The 19,892-nt window shown below is 40.5% G+C and overlaps 1 protein-coding gene across 3 annotated transcripts in view; it reads left to right on the forward strand.

Annotated features, from left to right (window-relative positions):
• The window catches only part of Kif4a (kinesin family member 4A), a 117,838-nt gene that overhangs the window by 44,186 nt on the left and 53,760 nt on the right, over positions 1 to 19,892 (forward strand). For all 3 annotated transcript variants that reach the window (XM_037198838.1, XM_028883915.2, XM_028883916.2), the window contains 3 exons: positions 13,220 to 13,336; positions 14,194 to 14,369; positions 17,225 to 17,286. In XM_037198838.1, the coding sequence (XP_037054733.1) occupies positions 13,220 to 13,336; positions 14,194 to 14,369; positions 17,225 to 17,286 (355 nt within the window). The remainder of the gene's footprint in view (positions 1 to 13,219; positions 13,337 to 14,193; positions 14,370 to 17,224; positions 17,287 to 19,892) is intronic.

Consider the following 19,892-nt stretch of genomic DNA (forward strand, 5'->3'; position numbering starts at 1 on the left):
CTTCCATTCTGTCCCTGCTGTCTCTGCCAAGTTTATGGCATCATCCTGTACATCTGGAAAATAGCTTCCTGACTGACCATTAAAAGGCATTCCATTCCAAATGCCATAGCTAGACCAAGCTTCTTAAAATGTTGCAACTATAGGTCTGTGCCACTATACCCACTTAGTTTATATTTAAGTCAAATACATACCACTCAAAATATGCATTTTAAGTATGTATTAGTAGAATTTTCAATAATATGCCCAAATGGCAGTAATTCAAAGGCTTATTAGTAAGATAGACATTTCTTTTTATAGTATTTTTTTCATTGTAATTTTGTTGTCGTTGTTTTACCCCATTAAACTTTGAGTTCCAAGGCTATCTCTGCTACCTCTACCCAGAACTATGCCTGCCACACAGTAGATGTTCTGTATTCTTGGCTGGATAAATAGCTGTCTTATTCCTAGGCTACTAGTCCATGCTGTATGCATTCCTCACCTCACTCACACTCAACATCCAAAATGTTGGGAAACCATGTTATGTTTGTGTCTTAAATACATCTAAATCATCTCTTCATTCTTTTCCACTACTCTTACTTTCAAAGACCTTTCACTTAAAATTCTAAAACATCTTCCATTTTGATGTTTAGATTTGGCCAGCCTTAAACTCTTTGTCCTCCTGCTTCACTTCCTGAGTGCTCGGTTCCCAGGAGGTACAATATTCACATCCAGCTTTAAAATTCCATTTTAATCATGTTTACTCCTTCCAAGCCAGGCAGTGGTGGTACACACCTTTAATCCCAGCCCTCAGAGGCAGGTGGATCTCTTTGAGTTCAAGGCCAGCCTGATCTACAGAGCAAATTCCAGGACAGCCAAACCCTGTCTCAACAAAACAAACAAAAAAACCCTCTTGTCTCCCATCATCTGTAATAAATTTATATCTGCATTCTCCTTAGAGATTGTGTTTTATTTTAAGTTTTTTTCCTTGAGGCAGAGTTGGGGTATTTTGTTCTTTGGGGGGTGGGGGGGGGGCACAGGGCAGGGCACGCCTTTAATCCTAGCACTCAAGAGACAGAGGCAGGCAGATCTGTGAGTTCAAGGGCAGCGTGGTCTATAGAGCAGATCCAGGACAGGCACCAAAACTACACAGAGAAACCCTGTCTCGAAAAGGAAAAAAAAAAAAAAAAAAAAAAAAAAAAAAAAAAAGAATATGGAGTCCTTTAACTACATGCTCAAGAATACTTAGGTCATATTGTAGTTCTATTTTTGGTTTTGTTTGCTTGTTTTTAGTTTTTTGAGGAACCTCCATTCTGACCTTTATAGTGGCCACACCTCTTTACATTTTCAGCAGCAGCAAATAGGGCTTCCCTTCTCCTACATCCTCACTAAATTACACTAACTTCTTCTGGCTTCCAAAGGCACTTGAGTGCACAATACCCTTGGTTCCCCATATACACATAATTTAAAAATAATAACAAAATATTAAAAAGCAAAAATGGATTTTAGATGCATTTGTATTATTTATTTATTTTTGTTTGTTTGAGAAAAAGTCTTACGTATCATAGCCTGGCCTCAAACTCAGGTAGCTGAGGCTAGCTTTGAACTCTCAATCCTCCTGTTTCCACCTCTCAAATTATAAGTTCAAATTTATGATACCGAGTAATTCTCTAAGAATCTCTGTATGGGGGCCAGTAGTGCTAATGTGCAGGCCTAAAGATCTGAGTTTGATTCCTGGCTCCCACAAGGTGGCAAGAGAAAAGCAATTTCAGAGAGCTGCCCTCTGACCTCCACTTGTCTACCAAGGCATGTGTACCTGCACATATGCACATGTACACAGAGCACAGAAGAAATTTAAATGTATTTTATTTGTTTGTCTTTGGGTATGTGCACATGAGTGCAGCTTCCCACAGAGGCCAGAGAAAGGCTTTGATTCCTCTGATGCTGAAGGTACAGGCATCTGTGAGCCACCGGACTTGGATGCTGGGGACTGGACTTGGGTCCTCTGTAAGAGCAGAATGTACTCTAAACCATTCGGCCATCTCTCTAGGCCCCCTCAAATCTGTGAATATGGGGAGGGTAAGTACATATGGGTGTGTGTATGTGTGGAGACCTGTGATGGACTTGGTGTGTGCCTTGATTACTCTGTTTGTTTGCTTTGAAACAGAATCTCTCACCCAGCCTGAAGCTCATTGATTCACCCCGAGAGCTTCAGGGATCCACTGTCTCCCTAGTACTAGGGTCACAGGAATGTGTTGCCACCCTTGGCTTTGTACATGGATTCTAGGGGCTCCAAACTTAAGTACACATGATTACCCAGCAGGTTCTTTAACAATTGAGCCATCTTCTTGTCCACCATAAGAATTTTAGCCGGGCGTTGGTGGCGCATGCCTTTAATCCCAGCACTCGGGAGGCAGAGGCAGGCGGATCTCTGTGAGTTCAAGGCCAGCCTGGGCTACCAAGTGAGCTCCAGGAAAGGCGCAAAGCTACACAGAGAAACCCTGTCTCGAAAAACCAAAAAAAAAAAAAAAAAAAAAAAAAAAAGAATTTTATAGCTATTTTTTATCATTTCAAATTTTATATTAATTTGCATATCAAAATTTCTCATTATATCTGGACATGATGACTTGTGTTTCCAATTCCAGCACTTGGGAGGCTAAGGCATTGGGATTGGTACATCTTCACGGCCAGGTTGTACTTCTCAATGGGACTTTATCTATGATGGCTCAGTGGTTGAGAGCACTTGTTGCTCTCTCAAAGGACCTGAGCTCAGATTTCAACATCCACCTGCCTGTAACTCCAGCTCCAATATCTTCTGGCCTCCTTGGGCACCTGCACTCACATGGCAGGTGCTTCCATAGACATACATGCATATAATTAAAAATAAATTTTTAAAAACACACAAAAAATTTTCTATGTTAAAAATGCTGTGTGTTCAAGAAGGGAAATGTATGTGAGATGTATGAAGAATTTTCAAAACTCAAAAATAAAGCTGGTCATGGTAGCTCACACCTGTAATCTCAGCACTTGGGAGGCCGTGGCAGGAGGATTTCAGTGGATTCAAGACAGTCCTTGGCTAGAGTGAGATCCTGTCTAAAAACAAACAAAACCCAAGGGGCTGGAGATGGCTCAGCAGGTAAAAACACCTGCTGCTCTTTTGGAGGACTCTGATTTGGTTCCCAGAACCCATAAGGCAACACATAACCATGTGTAATTCCAATTCCAGGGCATCCAGCTCCCCCTCCTGGCCTTCACAAGTCTTGCTTGTGCGTTTGGTGCACACACATACAGGCAGAAAGTAAAAGCAAATCTTTTTAAAAATCCTAAAAATTAAAAAAACTCATAGTGCCAGTAAAAAGTGGGCAAAGAAGCAAATACCACATTGAAGAGCATATGTAGAAGATTGTAAGTAAATGAAAAGACGTCACACCCTTAGTCATTGAGGAAATATAAGTTAAAACTACAATGAGCTATCAGTTAACACTTCTCAGAATAACTAAAAGGAGAAATAATGCCAATACCACATTCTGGAAGGATGTGGAAAATTTGATATTTTATGCATTGTTAGTATTAATTTAAATTCTGGACCCCACTCTGAAAAATAGGTCCACAGTTACTCAAGAGTAACCAGGAGGCTGGACATTGAATTACAGACTTATAATTCCATTGTTGAAGAGGATGAGCCAGGAAGTTTCTGAAGGTTTAAGGCCAGCATGGGCTACATAGTACATCCCAGGCTAATCTGGGTTACCTAGTGATACCCTGTCTAGAGGGGAAAAAAGACAGAAACAAATGTGCTTTCCATTCAACTCAGTGATTGTGTTACCCAGGATCAGGAAATGAAGAGGTTGTTCACGTAAAACACTAGGGGAATGTTGGCCGCTCCTGAATTGAGAGTAGTCAGAAATTAGAAAGAGCCCAACTGTCCTTCAACAGGTGGGAACATTAGTGTCATGGAATTCTATTACTGCGATGTACAACAAGCTGGAGGAGTTAGCATACTACATAAAAAAGCTGATCTCAAATTGTACATACTATGAGACCATTTTTAACAAGTTTTTTACTTTAAGTTTTATTGTCCAACTGACTGTTGTGTAGGGTTCAGTGCATGTGTTGAAGGACGGCCTGAAAGACAGTGGAAAAATGAGTCACACTTGATGAAATGCTAACACACTGGTGACATGGTCAGCTTTAATGTGTAGTACACCAGAGGCATTCCTTTAAACAGTTAGAATAACAGAAGAGTGGTGATGCATAACAGTGTGGATATAATTAATGTCACTGAACTGTATTCAGACCTACAAAATGCTCCACTTTGAATTTTTATGCTTCATTTTTGGTATAAAAGCAATATGTGTTCAATAGAAACTGCATCTTGTATTTAGAATTTTGATTTTTTTCTGGTTAACAAGAACTATGCAATATAATATTCTCCTTTAATCTTTGGCAATAACTCTGAGTCACAGCTCCCATTCAGGTGCACAATCCCAAGGGGAAACAACTGTGATTCTGTAGCCCATATGTTGTTCAGCGAGGACATTGGGTAGGTTGGCTGTGTTAAGTGCATCTTGAAGGGGTAATATTTTTAACTTATATTGAGTTTAACATGACATACCGCCTGGTAAGCTAAGAAGCAACTACTTAAAACAGAAATAATTTAGCCCTTTATATTTTACCATAATAAAAATAATTATTTTAAAACAAATCCCAAATTACACTGCAGAAATCTGTAGTATCTGGTTCCAGTAATATTCTTGAGGTCCAGAGACTACAGTTTGAATATGCCTGGCCTACAGGATAAATTTAAATGCCTGACCATGACCTACAAGGCCCTTTCTGCTCTATCTCTTGCTGTCCTATGGCCTCATTGTCCTTCTCAAGCTCATAACTTCCATTGTGCTCCTGTAGACCATATATGTGAGAGCTTCTCTCGCAAGCATGCGCCTCGGGGTATGTCATTTCCTCTGCCCGAGATGTATGTGCACTACTCCTCTTCTCTACCTTCCTCTTCATCAGCATTGCTCTACTCGCCCGTGCTGATCCGCTTAACATCAGTTCTGTTCCCGAAGCCTTTGTTTCCTTTCCCAGGTAAAGCTGACCCTCTCTCCTAAGCAGACCAACCCGTTTTAATTGGCATCTCTTCCTCAGCCTCTCCTTTTAGGCTGAAGTCCTTCAAAAATCAACTCACTTCATTATTTCATAAAAGATTGAGTTATTTTTCTGTACCTCTAGGTATGTCTGTGGGAGAGTGCCAGGTCCTCTAGAACAGTTATGAGCTGTTACAGACAGTTGTGAGCTGCCATGTGGGTGCTGGGAATTGAACTCAGGTCCTCTGAAACAATCAACCAGGGCTCTTAACTACTGAACCATCTCTCCAACCCCTCATTTAATTCTTACAATAAATAGTCCTATAAAGTAAATATCATTACCCATCTTTATCTATGTGACAGCTAACTAGCCCAGTGCCTAGAGATTGTACATACCCACCAAATGTACAGTGACTAAAAGACTTGGGTGGGGGTGACAATAGGGAGGCTCGAGGATGAGTCAGGTTTGCTATGGATTTGGTGACCTTCTATATGGGGGACTAAGGGAGTCCAGCCACTCAATAGTCCCCTCCCAAGGTCCGGGAAGAATCTACAACCAGCTGAAAATTAATCTTTGATGAAAAGAAATGAATCTATGTACACACAACTCCTTAGTCCATATACTTTATTATTCTGTGTCAGTTACAAGCTTATATTCTGCTCTCATAGATAACTTCTTCTACGTTCTCACCCATCTAGTTCTTTCCATACCAGCTCCTCTCCCATCTCGTTCTCTCTCATCTTATTCTTCCCCATCTGGCTCTTTCTCATCTTCCATCTCGTCACTCTGGTACTCTCTTTTAGCCCTTCAATCTAGTTCTTCCCCATCTCAGTTTGTTCCTCTCAAGTTCTTACCCATCTAGTTCTTCCATTCTCTTTTCTCTTCTCTGTCCTCTCGTGCCCTGGGAGTCCCGGCATATATACACTTACAAGCAGTAATCCCTTGGCAGTGCAAAGCCAGGCTTCCAGGGTCAAACGGAGGGGTGATAAGAATCACATAGGGGGCAGTAACCATTAATTATCATTTGCAACCCCAAAGGGAAGTGACCAATGGGGAAATGAATTAACTAAAGGCTAAATTCAGGTAATATCTAAGAAGAGGGATCTTATGTGCTCCACTATAGTCCTAAACGTAATTGGTAGAAAACGTTAAGAACCTATAAGTTGCCAGGCGGTGGTGGCACACGCCTTTAATCCCAGCACTCGGGAGGCAGAGCCAGGCGGATCTCTGAGTTCGAGGCCAGCCTGGGCTACCGAGTGAGCTCCAGGAAAGGCACAAAGCTACACAGAGAAACCCTGTCTCGAAAAACAAACAAACAAACAAACAAACAAACAAACAAAAGAATCTGTAAGTTGCTAGGTCAATGGGAGAAAATAAAACTGTCTTCTTTTTTCCTGTGACTCATATATGTCCAAGCTATCTGCCATTTTTCTGCAGGGTGGGGGAAAGTGTGCTCGGTCGCTAGGCAACCTGTACAGCTAGATGCCTCTGGTGATAGTTAAAGGGAGATCTGGAACTAGAGGTCAGATTTGGGAAAGGAGGAAGTAAAGCTTAATTGGCACATCTGCCAGGCCTTCTCAAACAGGTAGCCCGGATGCTTAAGTCTGTTCTTAGAGAGTGCAGAGGTATCTCTGATAAGGTACTTTCCTCCATCTGGGGATGGACCTGGACAGATGCTGCCAATGATGATAATTACAGGGAGGCTTGAACTGTGGTTCTGGCTGAGCATAGCTGTCAGCACACAAGGTTATCCAAATATTCCTGGAAGTGGTTAGATAAGGAGTTAGAGATCTATAAAGTTAGTAAGGCTGTAAGAAAGGAGGGTCTGAGCTAAATTGTGTAAAGCTATTACTTAACATCCACCTGACCTAGGCGGTGTCTCCTTGTGGAATTTATCTTAAATCAGCAGACTTGCATGTGAACTGTTATTACTGTTAGTCCTTGAAAGTGGCTATAAGGGAGATATCTGATTCCAGAGAAAGCCTTTCCTGAGGCTGTTTTCCAAATACCTGGAATGTGTATGTCCAGAGAGTGATCAGTCCACGTTGTGAGCCCTTAGGGAAAAATCAATTGGGAAAACTATGAAGGCACACATGATTTTCATAACAGAATACACCTGATATATATAACAAGCCAAGTAACTCCAAAAGCTCCTTGGGGGTTGGCTTCCTCTGGAGGAATTTCCTGATTCCTCCAGGTAGTGACTTTGCCATAACCAGCTGAGTTCTTATGATATGTTCCTGCGGCTCGCAGCACTTCTAAAGGTGACAGCGAAGAGGAGCAGTGTTAGAAGTAGGGGAGGAGGCAGCTAAACAACTTCTGTTCTGTTCAGGATTGTCGTGCAGTGCCCTAACCTGACCAAGACAGTCAGCGAGACTCACGGGACAGAGTCTGGGGACATCCGGAGAAAGGCCCTGTCTGTGGATACAGTTTTCAGGCACTGCTAATAGGTAGATACTTCGAACTCTAGGCATGAAGGAGGTTAAACAGAAGAATAGACTTTCTATAGACTAAGAAAGATTATAACGTGGTTACAAGGAAATAGCAACATTTAATAGACAGATGCAGAAAAGCTTGTATAATGTAGCTAGGGAATGATTGCGAATGGGGGGTGACTATTGTCGTTGCATGGCTCTAAAGAGAATTTCTAGTTAAAGTCATGATTTGTTATTAATTTGTGTGCAGATCATGATAATTTTTTAATCTCGAGACTTAAAAATTATATTTATTCATTTGTATGTATATGTATGTGCATGCCATGACACATGTGTGATCAGAGGACAGCTGGTGTGTATCTGTTCTCTCTGTCGTGTAGGTTTAGGGAATGGGATTCAGGTTGCCAGCCTTGGCAGCATGCACTCTTACCCCCTGAGCTGTCTTGCCAGCCTGAATTTTTTTTTCTGGTTTGAAAAGCCTCCTATTCATTTCCCATTACACTTCACCGCATTGGCATCGTAAGTATCATTCTTTCCTGAATCTTAGAGATTATTTTTATGAAGTCCCGGGTACTGACATTTGTCTCTGTTCCTTGGTCTTCTGCAACCAGATTTCTATCATTCCATTTCTAGAATCAGTTATTCCTTCTGTAGTAACTTGAAGCAAAAGCAGTCACATCTGTAATCAGTCACAGTTCCTTCTGGATGAAGTAATTGTCATCAGAGTAGATAAGGTATTTCAGCCTCATATGACTTAGCACATAGCCAGATTATCTCAGGTTTTCTACCCTTTAACAAAAATTACTTGTATATGACTCTCAACAGATGATATTTTATTTTTATCATAGTCTCATGATTTAAGGAAAGGATTGCCCCTGTTTTATGGAGAAAAGAAAATTTGTATTATGTTGGTAAATGACTGAGACCAAGTTTCAGCTAAGGTCCTCTGTCTCCTAATCAAGGGCTCTTCCCACTTTATCTCTTTTGAGTGGTTACCTCTGTATGGTTTTTTGCTTGTTTGTTGTTGTTTTAAAACCACACATATCTCAGGCTGGCCTTGAACTTGCTCTATAGCCAAGGTTACTTTCAACTCTTGACTCTCCTGCCTCTACCTTCTAGTGCTGAGATTACAGGTGTTTACCACCATGAGGGTTTATGCAGTCCTGGATATGGAACCCAGGGCTTCCTGAAGTGCATGCTAGACAGGCACTCTACCAAATGAGCTACATCCCAATCCCTATGTAAGTTTTAAAATTGTTTTGGTGGCAGATTATTCCATTCCTTTTTGGCTGGAGAATGCAACCATATGATACTATTACTCAAGTCTTTCGCAGAAACTTATTTAGCCAGTCTACCCACCTTATATCCACACATAATTTTCCTTTCATGTTAACCAGGATTTCTCACCTGTGGTACTATTGACATTTTGAATTAAATAACTTTGGCGTGTGTGTGGGCTTATCTTGTACATTGTAGAATGCTCAACAGCATTCTTAGCCTCTACCTATTAGAAGCAAGTAACACATGTATAGCTCTCAGCCAGGTTGTGACAATAACTATCTCCAGATGTTGCCAGCTGTCCAGTAACAAGTAAGATCACCTAGTTGAGAACCACTGCATATGGAACTGCTTCATTTTCCCCCACCCAGGCTCTTCCCTACCACAAATCCACCCTTTTCTTTCGGTTGTTGTGATGTGCCTCTGTGGTAGCTTTGAAGTTGTGTTTCTGTTTTTAGTGTTAAAAACTTCTCCTTTTTATTTATTTCTTGCCACAATGAATAAGCACTCAGTGGTACTGGATAATATTCTCTACTCTCCTATTATTTGGTCTGTTTTCAGTCTTACAGAGTTTTAAAGGAACTTCTCAGCACATAGCTTTATCTGGACAATTTTTTGTAACCATCCTCGCTCACAACATTTTTAAAGATTGATTTATTTCATGTGTATGAGTGTTTTGCCTGCATGTATGTATGTGCACTGTGTGTATGCCTGGTGCTCATGGAGATCAGAAGAGAGTGTCAGATCCCCTGGAACTGGAGTAATGGATAATTGTGAGTCACAATATGGGTTCTAGGAACCAAATCCAGGTCCTGCAAGAGCTACAAGTGCATTTAACTGCTGAGTCAGCTCCCCAGCCCCCTTGACCAGAACTTTGAAGGCTCTGTAAACCACCCTTGCCAAGAATTTACCCTTTTAATGTCTTTTTTTTGTTGTTTTTGTTTTTCGAGACAGGGTTTCTCTGTGTAGCTTTGCAGCGTGTCCTGGAACTCACTCTGTAACCCAGGCTGGCCTCGAACTCACAGATCCGCCTGGCTCTGCCTCCCGAGTGCTGGGATTAAAGGCGTGCGCCGCCGCCGCCGCCGCCGCCGCCGCCGCCGCCGCCGCCGCCGCCACCCGGCTTAATGTCTTTTTAAAAATGTTTTCAGGCAGTGGTACCAGATCCTGGGCTCATTGCATGAGTTAGCTGTTTGAAACCTGGGACTTATGCAGGGACACTTGGCTCAATCTGGGAGGAGGGGACTGGACCTGCCTGGACTGAGTCTACCAGGTCGATCTCAGTCCTCGGGGGAGGCTTTTCCCTGGAAGAAGTAGGAATGGGGGGTGGGCTGGGGGGAAGGGGAGGCGGGCAGGAAGGGGGAGAACAAGGGAATCTGTGGCTGTTATGTAGAACTGAATGGTATTGTGAAATAAAATTAAATTAAATTAAAAAAAATTAAAAAAAATGTTTTCAGGACAGGGATTTTCTGTGTAGTTATGGCTGTCCTGGAACTCCAAGTTCCACCTGCCTCTGTCTCCCAAGTGCCGAGATTAAAGGTATACATCACTACCACAGGCTTCGTTTTAATGTCTTAATGACAAAATTAAATAGAAAGCAGAGGGATAATGTGGGGATTAGTTACCTGTATTATAGGCAGATTTGATACTCTCAGCAGGTTCTTCCTGAGTGAAATAAAGTGCTCTGCAAAATGCTGCATTTTCCAACTGGAATAAAAAGAAAACAAAGGGGTTGATTGCTTAAGAATACTGTTTTTGATGTAAATGAGGGAAATTTAAGCATGTATATAGGTTGAAAAGAAGGAATTAGTGGGAAAAAATGAACCGAAGGTCTAAGAATGGGGAAATAGATCAAAGCATCTGGGTCTCAGAGGAAATAAAAGGACTGGAAATATGGACAGAGGTAAAGGGCAGAGCCTTCATAATAATGGTAGTTATTTTCACTGAAACAGGGGGAAAGACAAAGGAATAAGTAACAGCAAAGTAAAGAGCCTGAAGTAGAGAGGACAAAGGTTAGGGAGCCTTTGTGTATAACATTATCTCCATGGAGTTTTTGATGAAAGCTACTAATAGAGAGTGAAGGTAGCTTTGTAATATTGAAAATGACGGATGTTTAGAATAGCTGCCACATGAGTTAAGTTAGCCAAGCAAGATTGACTACAGGTTCAGTTAAGATCAATAGCATGGTTATAATGGATTCAACCCATTTGGTTATATTATTCCTTCAGCACTGCATCCTGCAGAGAGACAGACAGACAGATGGGCGCGCGCACACACACACACACACACACACCCCTATGGTTGGAGGGGCTGGGTGGATACACTTTCCTAGCATGTGTAGAAGTCGAGGTTCTGTTTCAGTATGGGGAGAAAAATGAGCCTATTGTGGGAACAGCAGGTCAGGTACATTGAGTGCTTGGAAACACAAAACTGAAATGATTGGTCGTAGGGTTCAGAATAGGCAGTTAATGCCCCTAAGAAGCTAATGTTGAGATATTAGTGTCAAATTGGTAGTCACAAGAAGGGAGAAAATATGGTCCATGAAAGATGGAGTCATTGAGGAGTTTGGAGCTTTTCATCATGAATAGGACATCTGAGAAAGTTGGCTTAGAGGACAAAAGCTATCTTTTGGCCCAAAGTTTCAAAGGTTTCTGTCTGATGTCTCTTAGCCCTTCATTGAGTCTATGGTGAGGTTGAACTCCATTGTGGGTAGGACTGATGGAAGAAACCTGTTCATTTCATCTCTGGAAAGGAGAATCAGCAGACTAGGGAACGGACAAGATATACCCTTCAGAACCATGCTTCCATCTATCAGGACCTACTTCCTCCAGCTAGAACCTGTATCCTAATAGTACATTCAACTGTGAACTCATCAATTGGTTAGTCCATTGATACAGCTAGGGCTCTTATGATCCAGTCACTTCTCAGTGGCTCTGCCAACTATGGAAGAAGCCTTCAACATACAGCCTTTGAGGACATTTTATATCCAAACTATAATAGGATCATGTAAATATATTTGTTTGAGGTTATAAAGGAATCCAAAGTATGGCTTAATATGTATAAAGTTAAGTAGAGCTAACAGTAATGATACAAGTTCTCATAGTCCATCTGTACTACTTTCACTACTTTAGGATGGGTAATCTATAAACATTAGAAATTAGTTTTTTACACCTGAAATCTCCGAATGTCAGGATGATGTCACCATCAGAATTGGTGTCTATGAGATTGTCTTCTCTATTCCCTCACATGGCAGAAAGACTAAAGGGTCTAGCTAGTTCTGTCCTGTCCATGAGGGTAGAGACAGCATTATCACACCCTTAACCTTTTTTGTTTAATAATAATAATAATAATAATAATAATAATAATAATAATAATAATATTTGGAACTGAGTCTCCCTGTGTAGCCCTGGCTGTCCTGGAGCTCACTCTGTAGACCAGGCTGGCCTCGAACTCACAGAGATCTCCTGCCTCTGCTGTTGGAGTGCTAGGATTAAAGGTGTGCATCACTGCCAGGCCAAACTTCTTAATAATGTTACTTTGGAGATCAAATTTCAACATGAATTTTGAAGAAGACAAAAACATTTAAACCAAAGTATCATTTTCTTTTAGGTATAACATCTCATATAATTCCTACCACAACCCAACAAAGTAGATAGAGTTGCCTCATTTTACAGAGGAAAATACCCAGGATTAGAAAGCCCATGGGCTCAACCAGTATCCTATAAAGCCTTTGTACTGTAGATGGAAGAGTGGGAGAAGTCAAATGCTTTAGAGAGACCTCAAAGATTTTGACAGTGTTTGAATGAAGTAGAAAAGCCCAGCTCAGGATGCTGAGGTGGAGAGATTGCAGTGAATGGAGACCAGCCTACAGAGTGAGGCCCTATTTTAAAAGAAAAGTAGATAATAAAGTAGAAAAGTAATATTTACCTTTTTAAAGCAACAAAAAGTATGATATTCCAATGTGCTATAAAAAGCATAAGATTTGGCTGAAATTCTGAAGTGGGATCTCATGCCTACCACTTACTATTTGTATGTAGGGAAGACATCTAATATCTGAACTACTTTCCTTTCCTGTAAAATAATGATAAGGAGATTATTTAAAAAGATGTAAACCTGGTTTCACTGTGTTAGTTTAAGGATTGTCATAATGGCTACAAAAAGTTACTATCTATGTATATGGTGGTTGTCATAGCAATTGGTATTTGTCTCTGCTTTGTTTCCATGAGAAAGGATAAAGGCAATGGATCAATTGTACAAACCTAACGTTTGGACCTTTATCCCCTGAACTTGACTAAGAAGCACCACTCAGAAAAATGAGTAGAATTAAGGCATTTCATTAGTATTAATGGTGATATTTCTATGAGGTCTTTTCCTTTCTCAGAAAAAAAATGTAGATATTTGTTAGATGTTTTCCCAACTGTTTAAATTTTGTTTCCTGCTAATAGGTATTAACATTAACCGAGGCCTTCTGTGCTTGGGAAATGTAATCAGTGCTCTTGGAGATGACAAAAAGGGTAACTTTGTGCCCTACAGAGATTCCAAGCTGACTCGTCTGCTTCAAGGTAAGTCCAAAGTGCCTGTAAAATGAGAGCGAGTAGCTTGGAATGATAGTATGGAAAAGCAAAGATGAACCAGGCAAAAAGCTAATGGGCTGGCACACTCACAGCTAATTGATAAAGAGGTGAAATAGCTGTTGGCCATCAGATTTCTAAGATAATGGGAAAATGTCTCTACAGATGGCCTTGAGAGCCAAGAATTCTGTAGAATGCCAACTGTACTTCGGACTTTGCACCTGAAAATGAACTTGGTTACTGTTTCTTTAATTGATAGTATGTTAAGAAGAATTCTTTGGAGAGTTAAAATCTACATCCTAGGAATATTTAGTCCCAGTAGAAGCACCTAACGGACTTGGCCAGGCCTGGTTGTTTTAAACCTGGTTAATTTCTGAACTCATGGTTTCTCTTGAGTGTAGTGGCATATAAAATAGGATTCTAAATCTCCATCACTTTACACATCTGATATTTTATTATTCTTATATTGAAGCAAATCAAAACTGTGTAGCTATCACAGTAGATGATCCCACACCCATGAGTATATGTGCAGCATAAATTGTAATCAGTGAACTATATAAAGAAAAGAGATGAAATTAGGAGGGGTCAAAGGGGAGATCTGGAAGGGGGTGAATAGAATCAAAATATATTGTATGCATGTGTGAAATTCTCAAACAATAATTAGAATTATTTTAAAATTAAAGCCAAATAGTTCTGAAAAATAAAATCAAAACCAAATCAAATGTCACTAAGAATTTTTTCTTTCATCTATGAATTTGAAGTCATCAGTCCAAATAGGCTGCTTTCGCTTGGCATCCTTACTTATTTGATTTCATTTCCTTTCATTATCCGTTATTGTTCTTTTTCAGATTCTCTAGGAGGCAATAGCCATACTCTTATGATAGCCTGTGTGAGTCCTGCTGATTCCAACTTAGAGGAAACATTAAATACCCTTCGCTATGCTGACAGAGCAAGAAAAATCAAGAACAAACCTATTATTAATATTGATCCCCAGGCAGCTGAACTTAATCATCTTAAGCAACAGGTATAAGATTTTATAGGAAAGTTACAAGTATATGAATGGAATGATTGAGCGTCTAGTTCTTTGTTCTATTTATACTTGTCAAATAAATCCTAATAGAGTGTTTGCTACTCATTTAATATTAGGGGTGCCGTTGGAGATTTTACTGATAAAGAAGTGAAGAGTAAGATGGGCAGTGATGATACACGCCTTTAATCCTAGCACTTGGGAGGCAGAGGCAGGGTGGATCTTGGTGAGTTCCAGACCAACCTGGTATACAAATGAGTTCCAGAACAGCCAGGACTATTACACAGAGAAACGCTGTCTTGTAAAAACCAAAATAAAAAATATAAAAAGAAAGTGAAGAGTAGGAGATGAAGCAAAAAAAGCTTTGCAGGGGCCAGATCCTGAAGTTCCTTAATATGTTCTGTTAAGGAACTTAGAACTGGAAAGTATTAAGAGCTACAGATTTTAAGTATGAGAATAACATGATGAAATCTGCTTGAAGGAAATCTATTTTCTGTACACTTGTAAACCGATGAAAGGTGGCTATGGCTAGAAAGAAGCAAATAAGCCAGGCTTTGTAATAACCCGGGTGAGAACTATGGTCTAAACTAAAGATGATAGCAATAGAGATAAAGGTAACAGATTAGAGGGCAAAGAACAAGAAGTAAAGTATATGGGGTTTCTTAATTGCAGAGTTAATGTAGGAAAAGAAGTGGGTAGGAGGAGCCAAGTTTGATTTTTCAAGTTTCTAACTTGGATTATGAATAAAGTCATATTGTTCAGAGAAAGCAGATGGAAAACTAGAGTTACACATGAGAACCGAAATGATATATTTAGTTTGGGCCATTTTGAATTTGAAAGGTGTTTGGGAAATGTGTATAGAAATACTCCAGCCAGGCAGTGGTGGCGCACGCCTTTAATCCCAGCACACGGGAGGCAGAGCCAGGCGATCTCTGTGAGTTCAAGGCCAGCCTGCGCTACAGCAGATTCAGGACAGGCACCAAAACAACACAGAGAAACCCTGTCTCGAAACTCCCCCCACAAAAAAACCCAAATACTCCAATATAGCTGGCTACATGGGCTTGATGTCGAAAGTCTCAGATGAAGAGTAAAGAGGCAGCTTTAAGAACATTAGCATTTAGATGATATCTGAATGCTTGTCACATTAAGAGTATTCACTGAATGTTTGCTAAAGGACCAAACAAAGAGGTCCAGACCTACAAGTTGAGAATACCAGCACTTAATGAATGGAGAAAGGAGAAGCAGATAAGAATAGACAGGAAGAAAATGACGTCACCCAAACCAAGGAAAGAGCATTTCAAGGAGTGTCGCCATAAGAACAAATTTACAAAGAAGTATAAAGATGAAAAAGTATCCATTGATTTTTTTTTTTTTAATCTACAGGGAAGCTGTTGGCAGCTACTGTGAAGTCAGGGGAGTGATAAGAGCCAGTCAGGGAATGATAAATAGATAGAATAGTAGATTAGTGAATAGCTTTTCACTCAAGGAGCCAAAATGAGAAAAGGCAATGGTCAGATAATCAAGGGCAAAGAAATATGTTTATTTTTTTTTAAATATGGGAGAGCCTTGAGTAAATGAAAGAACTAATGAGGAGAGACTGAAAAGGAGAACATGGGCTAAGGACAGATCATCTTCTAATGGCAAGCAGTTGGGTAATAGGATAGGGAAAGGGCTTGAAGAGACCACACATAGCTTAAAATCACCTTCAACAGAAATGGAAAGGCATCTGACGCCATGGAAATTTGTGCTGATATAAATATGACTGTAGAGCAGTTCACAGCCCTAGTACAGGAACTGAGAAGGCAAGAATCGTTTTGATGCAGGAGGTTTTGAGGGCTTCTGGTTGGTTGGTTGGTTGGTTGGTTGGTTAGTTGGTTTGGTTTTGTTCAGACAGACTCATGTGGCACAATGTAGCACAGGCTGGCCTTAGACCATTTGTGTAACTGAAGTTCCTCTTTCTTCTGTCTCCTTATTTTGCTGGGATTAAACGTAAACGCCACTATGCTCAGGTATTGATGTAGGATTTTTGTGTTTTGTTTTGCTTTGTTTTAAAACAGGGTCTCACTATGTGGCCCTGACTAGCATAGACTCACTATGTAGACCAAACTAGCTTCAAATTCACAGAGATAGCCTGCCTCTGCCTCTCGAGTATTAAGGTTAAAGGTGCACGTCACCATTCTTGGCCCTATTGATGCAGGTTTAAAAGAATCAAGTTTTCCTGCATGCTAGAGAATAAAGGACTTGATTTCCACTTGGAACTGTATTTCCCAACTGGCCAGTGCTCACTCCAGCCTTCCTCCACAGTGATAATGACTATATAGTTAATCTCTTTTCTTCCTTTTTCTTCTTCAGGGTCTCTGTAGTGAATACAAGTAATAAATCTGTCTGCTGGGTCTTCTGAATTATAAAACATCACATTCAATTCTGTCCTCTTTATATTTATTTCTATTGGCAAAAACACCCATCTTCCTCTTCACTTATTTGTTTATTCATTCCAACAGTAAATGTTTATCTAATGCTTATGTGACAGGTGCCACATAAGATGTACTTAAGTGCTTAAGATATACTTAAGGTTTCATCGGCACTGAGTCAAATTACCCCGTTGCTAGTTGTAGTGACTTCATTACAAAGAGATAAATAGCATTTTGTGGGTTGAGGTTGATAGTCTTGACTATGTGTCCTGGTCTGTCCTAGAACTCAGAAACTCTCTGTGTAGCCAGGGCTGGCCTCAAAAATTTTGTTCCTCCTTCGTTAGCTTCTCAAGTGTTGAAATTACAGGTGCATGCTACCACACCAGGTGATTAGTAGCTTTTGATTGGTAACTAGCTAATTATTTTCATTGTCTCTCCCAGGTCCAACAACTGCAGGTCTTGCTGCTACAAGCCCATGGAGGTACCTTGCCTGGAAATATAAAGTAAGTCATAGATTAATTTGAACGTGTATTCTTCTAGAGGACATTTTGCCTGGTAGCTGTTTTCTTCTGCTAGCCTATAGTTTCTCAGGACACTTGATGTTCAGGAAGTGATCCTGCCAACCTTGCTGATTACTTAGGACTTAAGTAGTTATCTTTGAAATAACCTGGTATAATAGAGACAGCATAGATTCTAGATCCAGTAATGTATTAATTAGAATGTTGCTTATTTATTTGACTATTTAGTTATGTACACAGATGCATGAATATTTATTTTATTCTTGGGTTGACATCATTTGGTTTGTTTGTTCATTCCGAGTTCCTTCAGATTGACTCTTATGTTCTTTAACAAGTCCTCAAGTGTTCGAGCATTTAAATAAGATATTACAAATGATTCTCTTTGCTCCAGGCCTGGAATTACCCATATCTCCAAGGAGCTTTGGTTTCTTGTATTGGAAAATGGTGTTTTAAAAACCAAGATCTGTGTGCTTTCTCTAACTGTGCTCACTGTTGCTGGGGTGTCACTGCCCCTGGGCCTTCTTGGTGGGTAGAACTCAGAAATACCTGTATGTGTGTAATAACCTACACATGCACTCACCTACAGTTTTGTATCTGTCTGTATTGCGTGTATATTAAAAAACACAGCTTTCTACTGATAATTCTTGATTTCATTACACCACTATAGGTTTAGTGTATTTAAATTTAATTGTACCCTAAGTGTGCCTAAATATTTTTTTAAGTCCACAAAGGCTAACTATGTGACTAACTTTAACTTGACCTTTCCTTCTCCACTCCACCCATTCCTTCCACCTCCATCCAGCTACTGATGTTCCTAGTGACAGATTTACAGTACACATTGAGCCTGCCAGGGAACAATGGCTTCAGCCCCTCAATGCAATCCCTCTCGCAGCCACATTCTCAGGGAGTGGTGATCTGGACTCCTCTCTTCCCACACCAATGAAATGGTACAGGCCTCTGAACTTACTGTCTCTAAGCCGAGTTCCCAAAAGAGCCAGCCACCCCAAGTGCTAAATTCTGAATCTGAACTACCCCATACTGGGCTGGCTACCCTGATTCCCACCCCCACCTCCTGCACCTCAGTGTGTTCCACACAAAGAGCTCAGGCTATAAATAAACAAGGAAGAAGGGAGCTTAGGTTAGGTGTCACCAAAAAGAAGACGTTTATCATTTCTTCCTCCAACAGTAAGAAACAACTCTGTTTACTATCTGCTTATCTATACATTCCACTCTGGTATACATATAAAGCAGTGTCAAAAACTGTCTTAGGGTTACTAACTAAAACTAACACTATGACCAAAGCAGTTTTGGAAGGAAAAAGTTTATTCAGCTTACACTTCCATATTGCAGTCCATAATTGAAGGAAGTCAGGCCAGGAAGTTAAACAGGGCAGGAACCTGGGGGCAGGAACTGATGCAGAGGCCATGGAGGGGAGCTGCTACTGGCTTGCTCCCCATGGCTTGTTCAGCCTGCTTTCTTATAGAACCCAAGACCACCAGGCCAGGGCTGGCACCACTCACAAGGTGCTGGGCTTTCCCCCAACGTAACACTAATTATGAAAATGCCCTATAGGCTTGCATACAGCCCAATCTTATAGAGGCATCTCCTCAATTGAGGCTCCCTCCTCTCAGATGACTTCAGCTTGTGTCAAGTTGACATGAAACTAGCCAGAACAGAAATACCAGTCCTTGTGCCTGTGGAACATTCTCATGAGCTATATCTCAACATGTATATGACATTTTTTTCTTTTTGGGGGGGCCTTAGAGTAACCTTTGTTTGAATTTCATTTGGGATTCCCTTACATCTTGATTGTGATTGTTTGTTTGTTTGTTTGGGTATATAAAATATTCTAATGGACCTAAGAGTCAGACTTACACAAAAATAGAACCAAGAATGCATATGAAAATATGAATGGGATATTATACATTTTAGGATGAGACCTGTTAACACAGACACACACACACACACACACACACACACACACACACACACACACACACACAGTGTTTGGGAAAAATAAGAGGAATGGAATGGAGCCCTGTGTACTATTGGTGAATTGTAAAATGGTATTACCACTATAGAAGAGTGTGGAAAATTCAAAAAAAGTTAAAAATTCACCTATAGTATCATCTAACAATCCCACTACTGGGTGTGTGTCCATAGGAATTGAAAGCAGAATCTCAAAGAGATATTTTCACAACTATGCTCATAGTGACACTGTTCACAGTAGCTAAAAGTAGAATCAAACCAAATGTTCATCAACAGATGAACTGACAAAATGTGCTTAGTGATGTCAGCAATATTGCACATAGAAGTCTCTAGACTTCAGTTTTCCCTACAGAAGAATCAACTAACAACTATCCACAAACAAAAGCATGTTAATGAAAACTCCATAAGGTATAAGCCCGAGTTTCCTGGCATGATCCATGGAAGTGAAAACATCAAAATATGCATGGAGTTCAGGCATGGTAGTAACAGGCCTTTAATCCCGGCAGTTGGGAGATGGAGGCAGACAGAGATCTGTTGGGTTCCAGGATAGCGTAGGCTATGTAGCTCTGTGAGTTCCACACCAGCTAGGACTGTGCAGTGAG

Source organism: Peromyscus leucopus, chromosome X (assembly GCF_004664715.2).
Source record: "Peromyscus leucopus breed LL Stock chromosome X, UCI_PerLeu_2.1, whole genome shotgun sequence".
NCBI lineage: Eukaryota > Metazoa > Chordata > Mammalia > Rodentia > Cricetidae > Peromyscus > Peromyscus leucopus.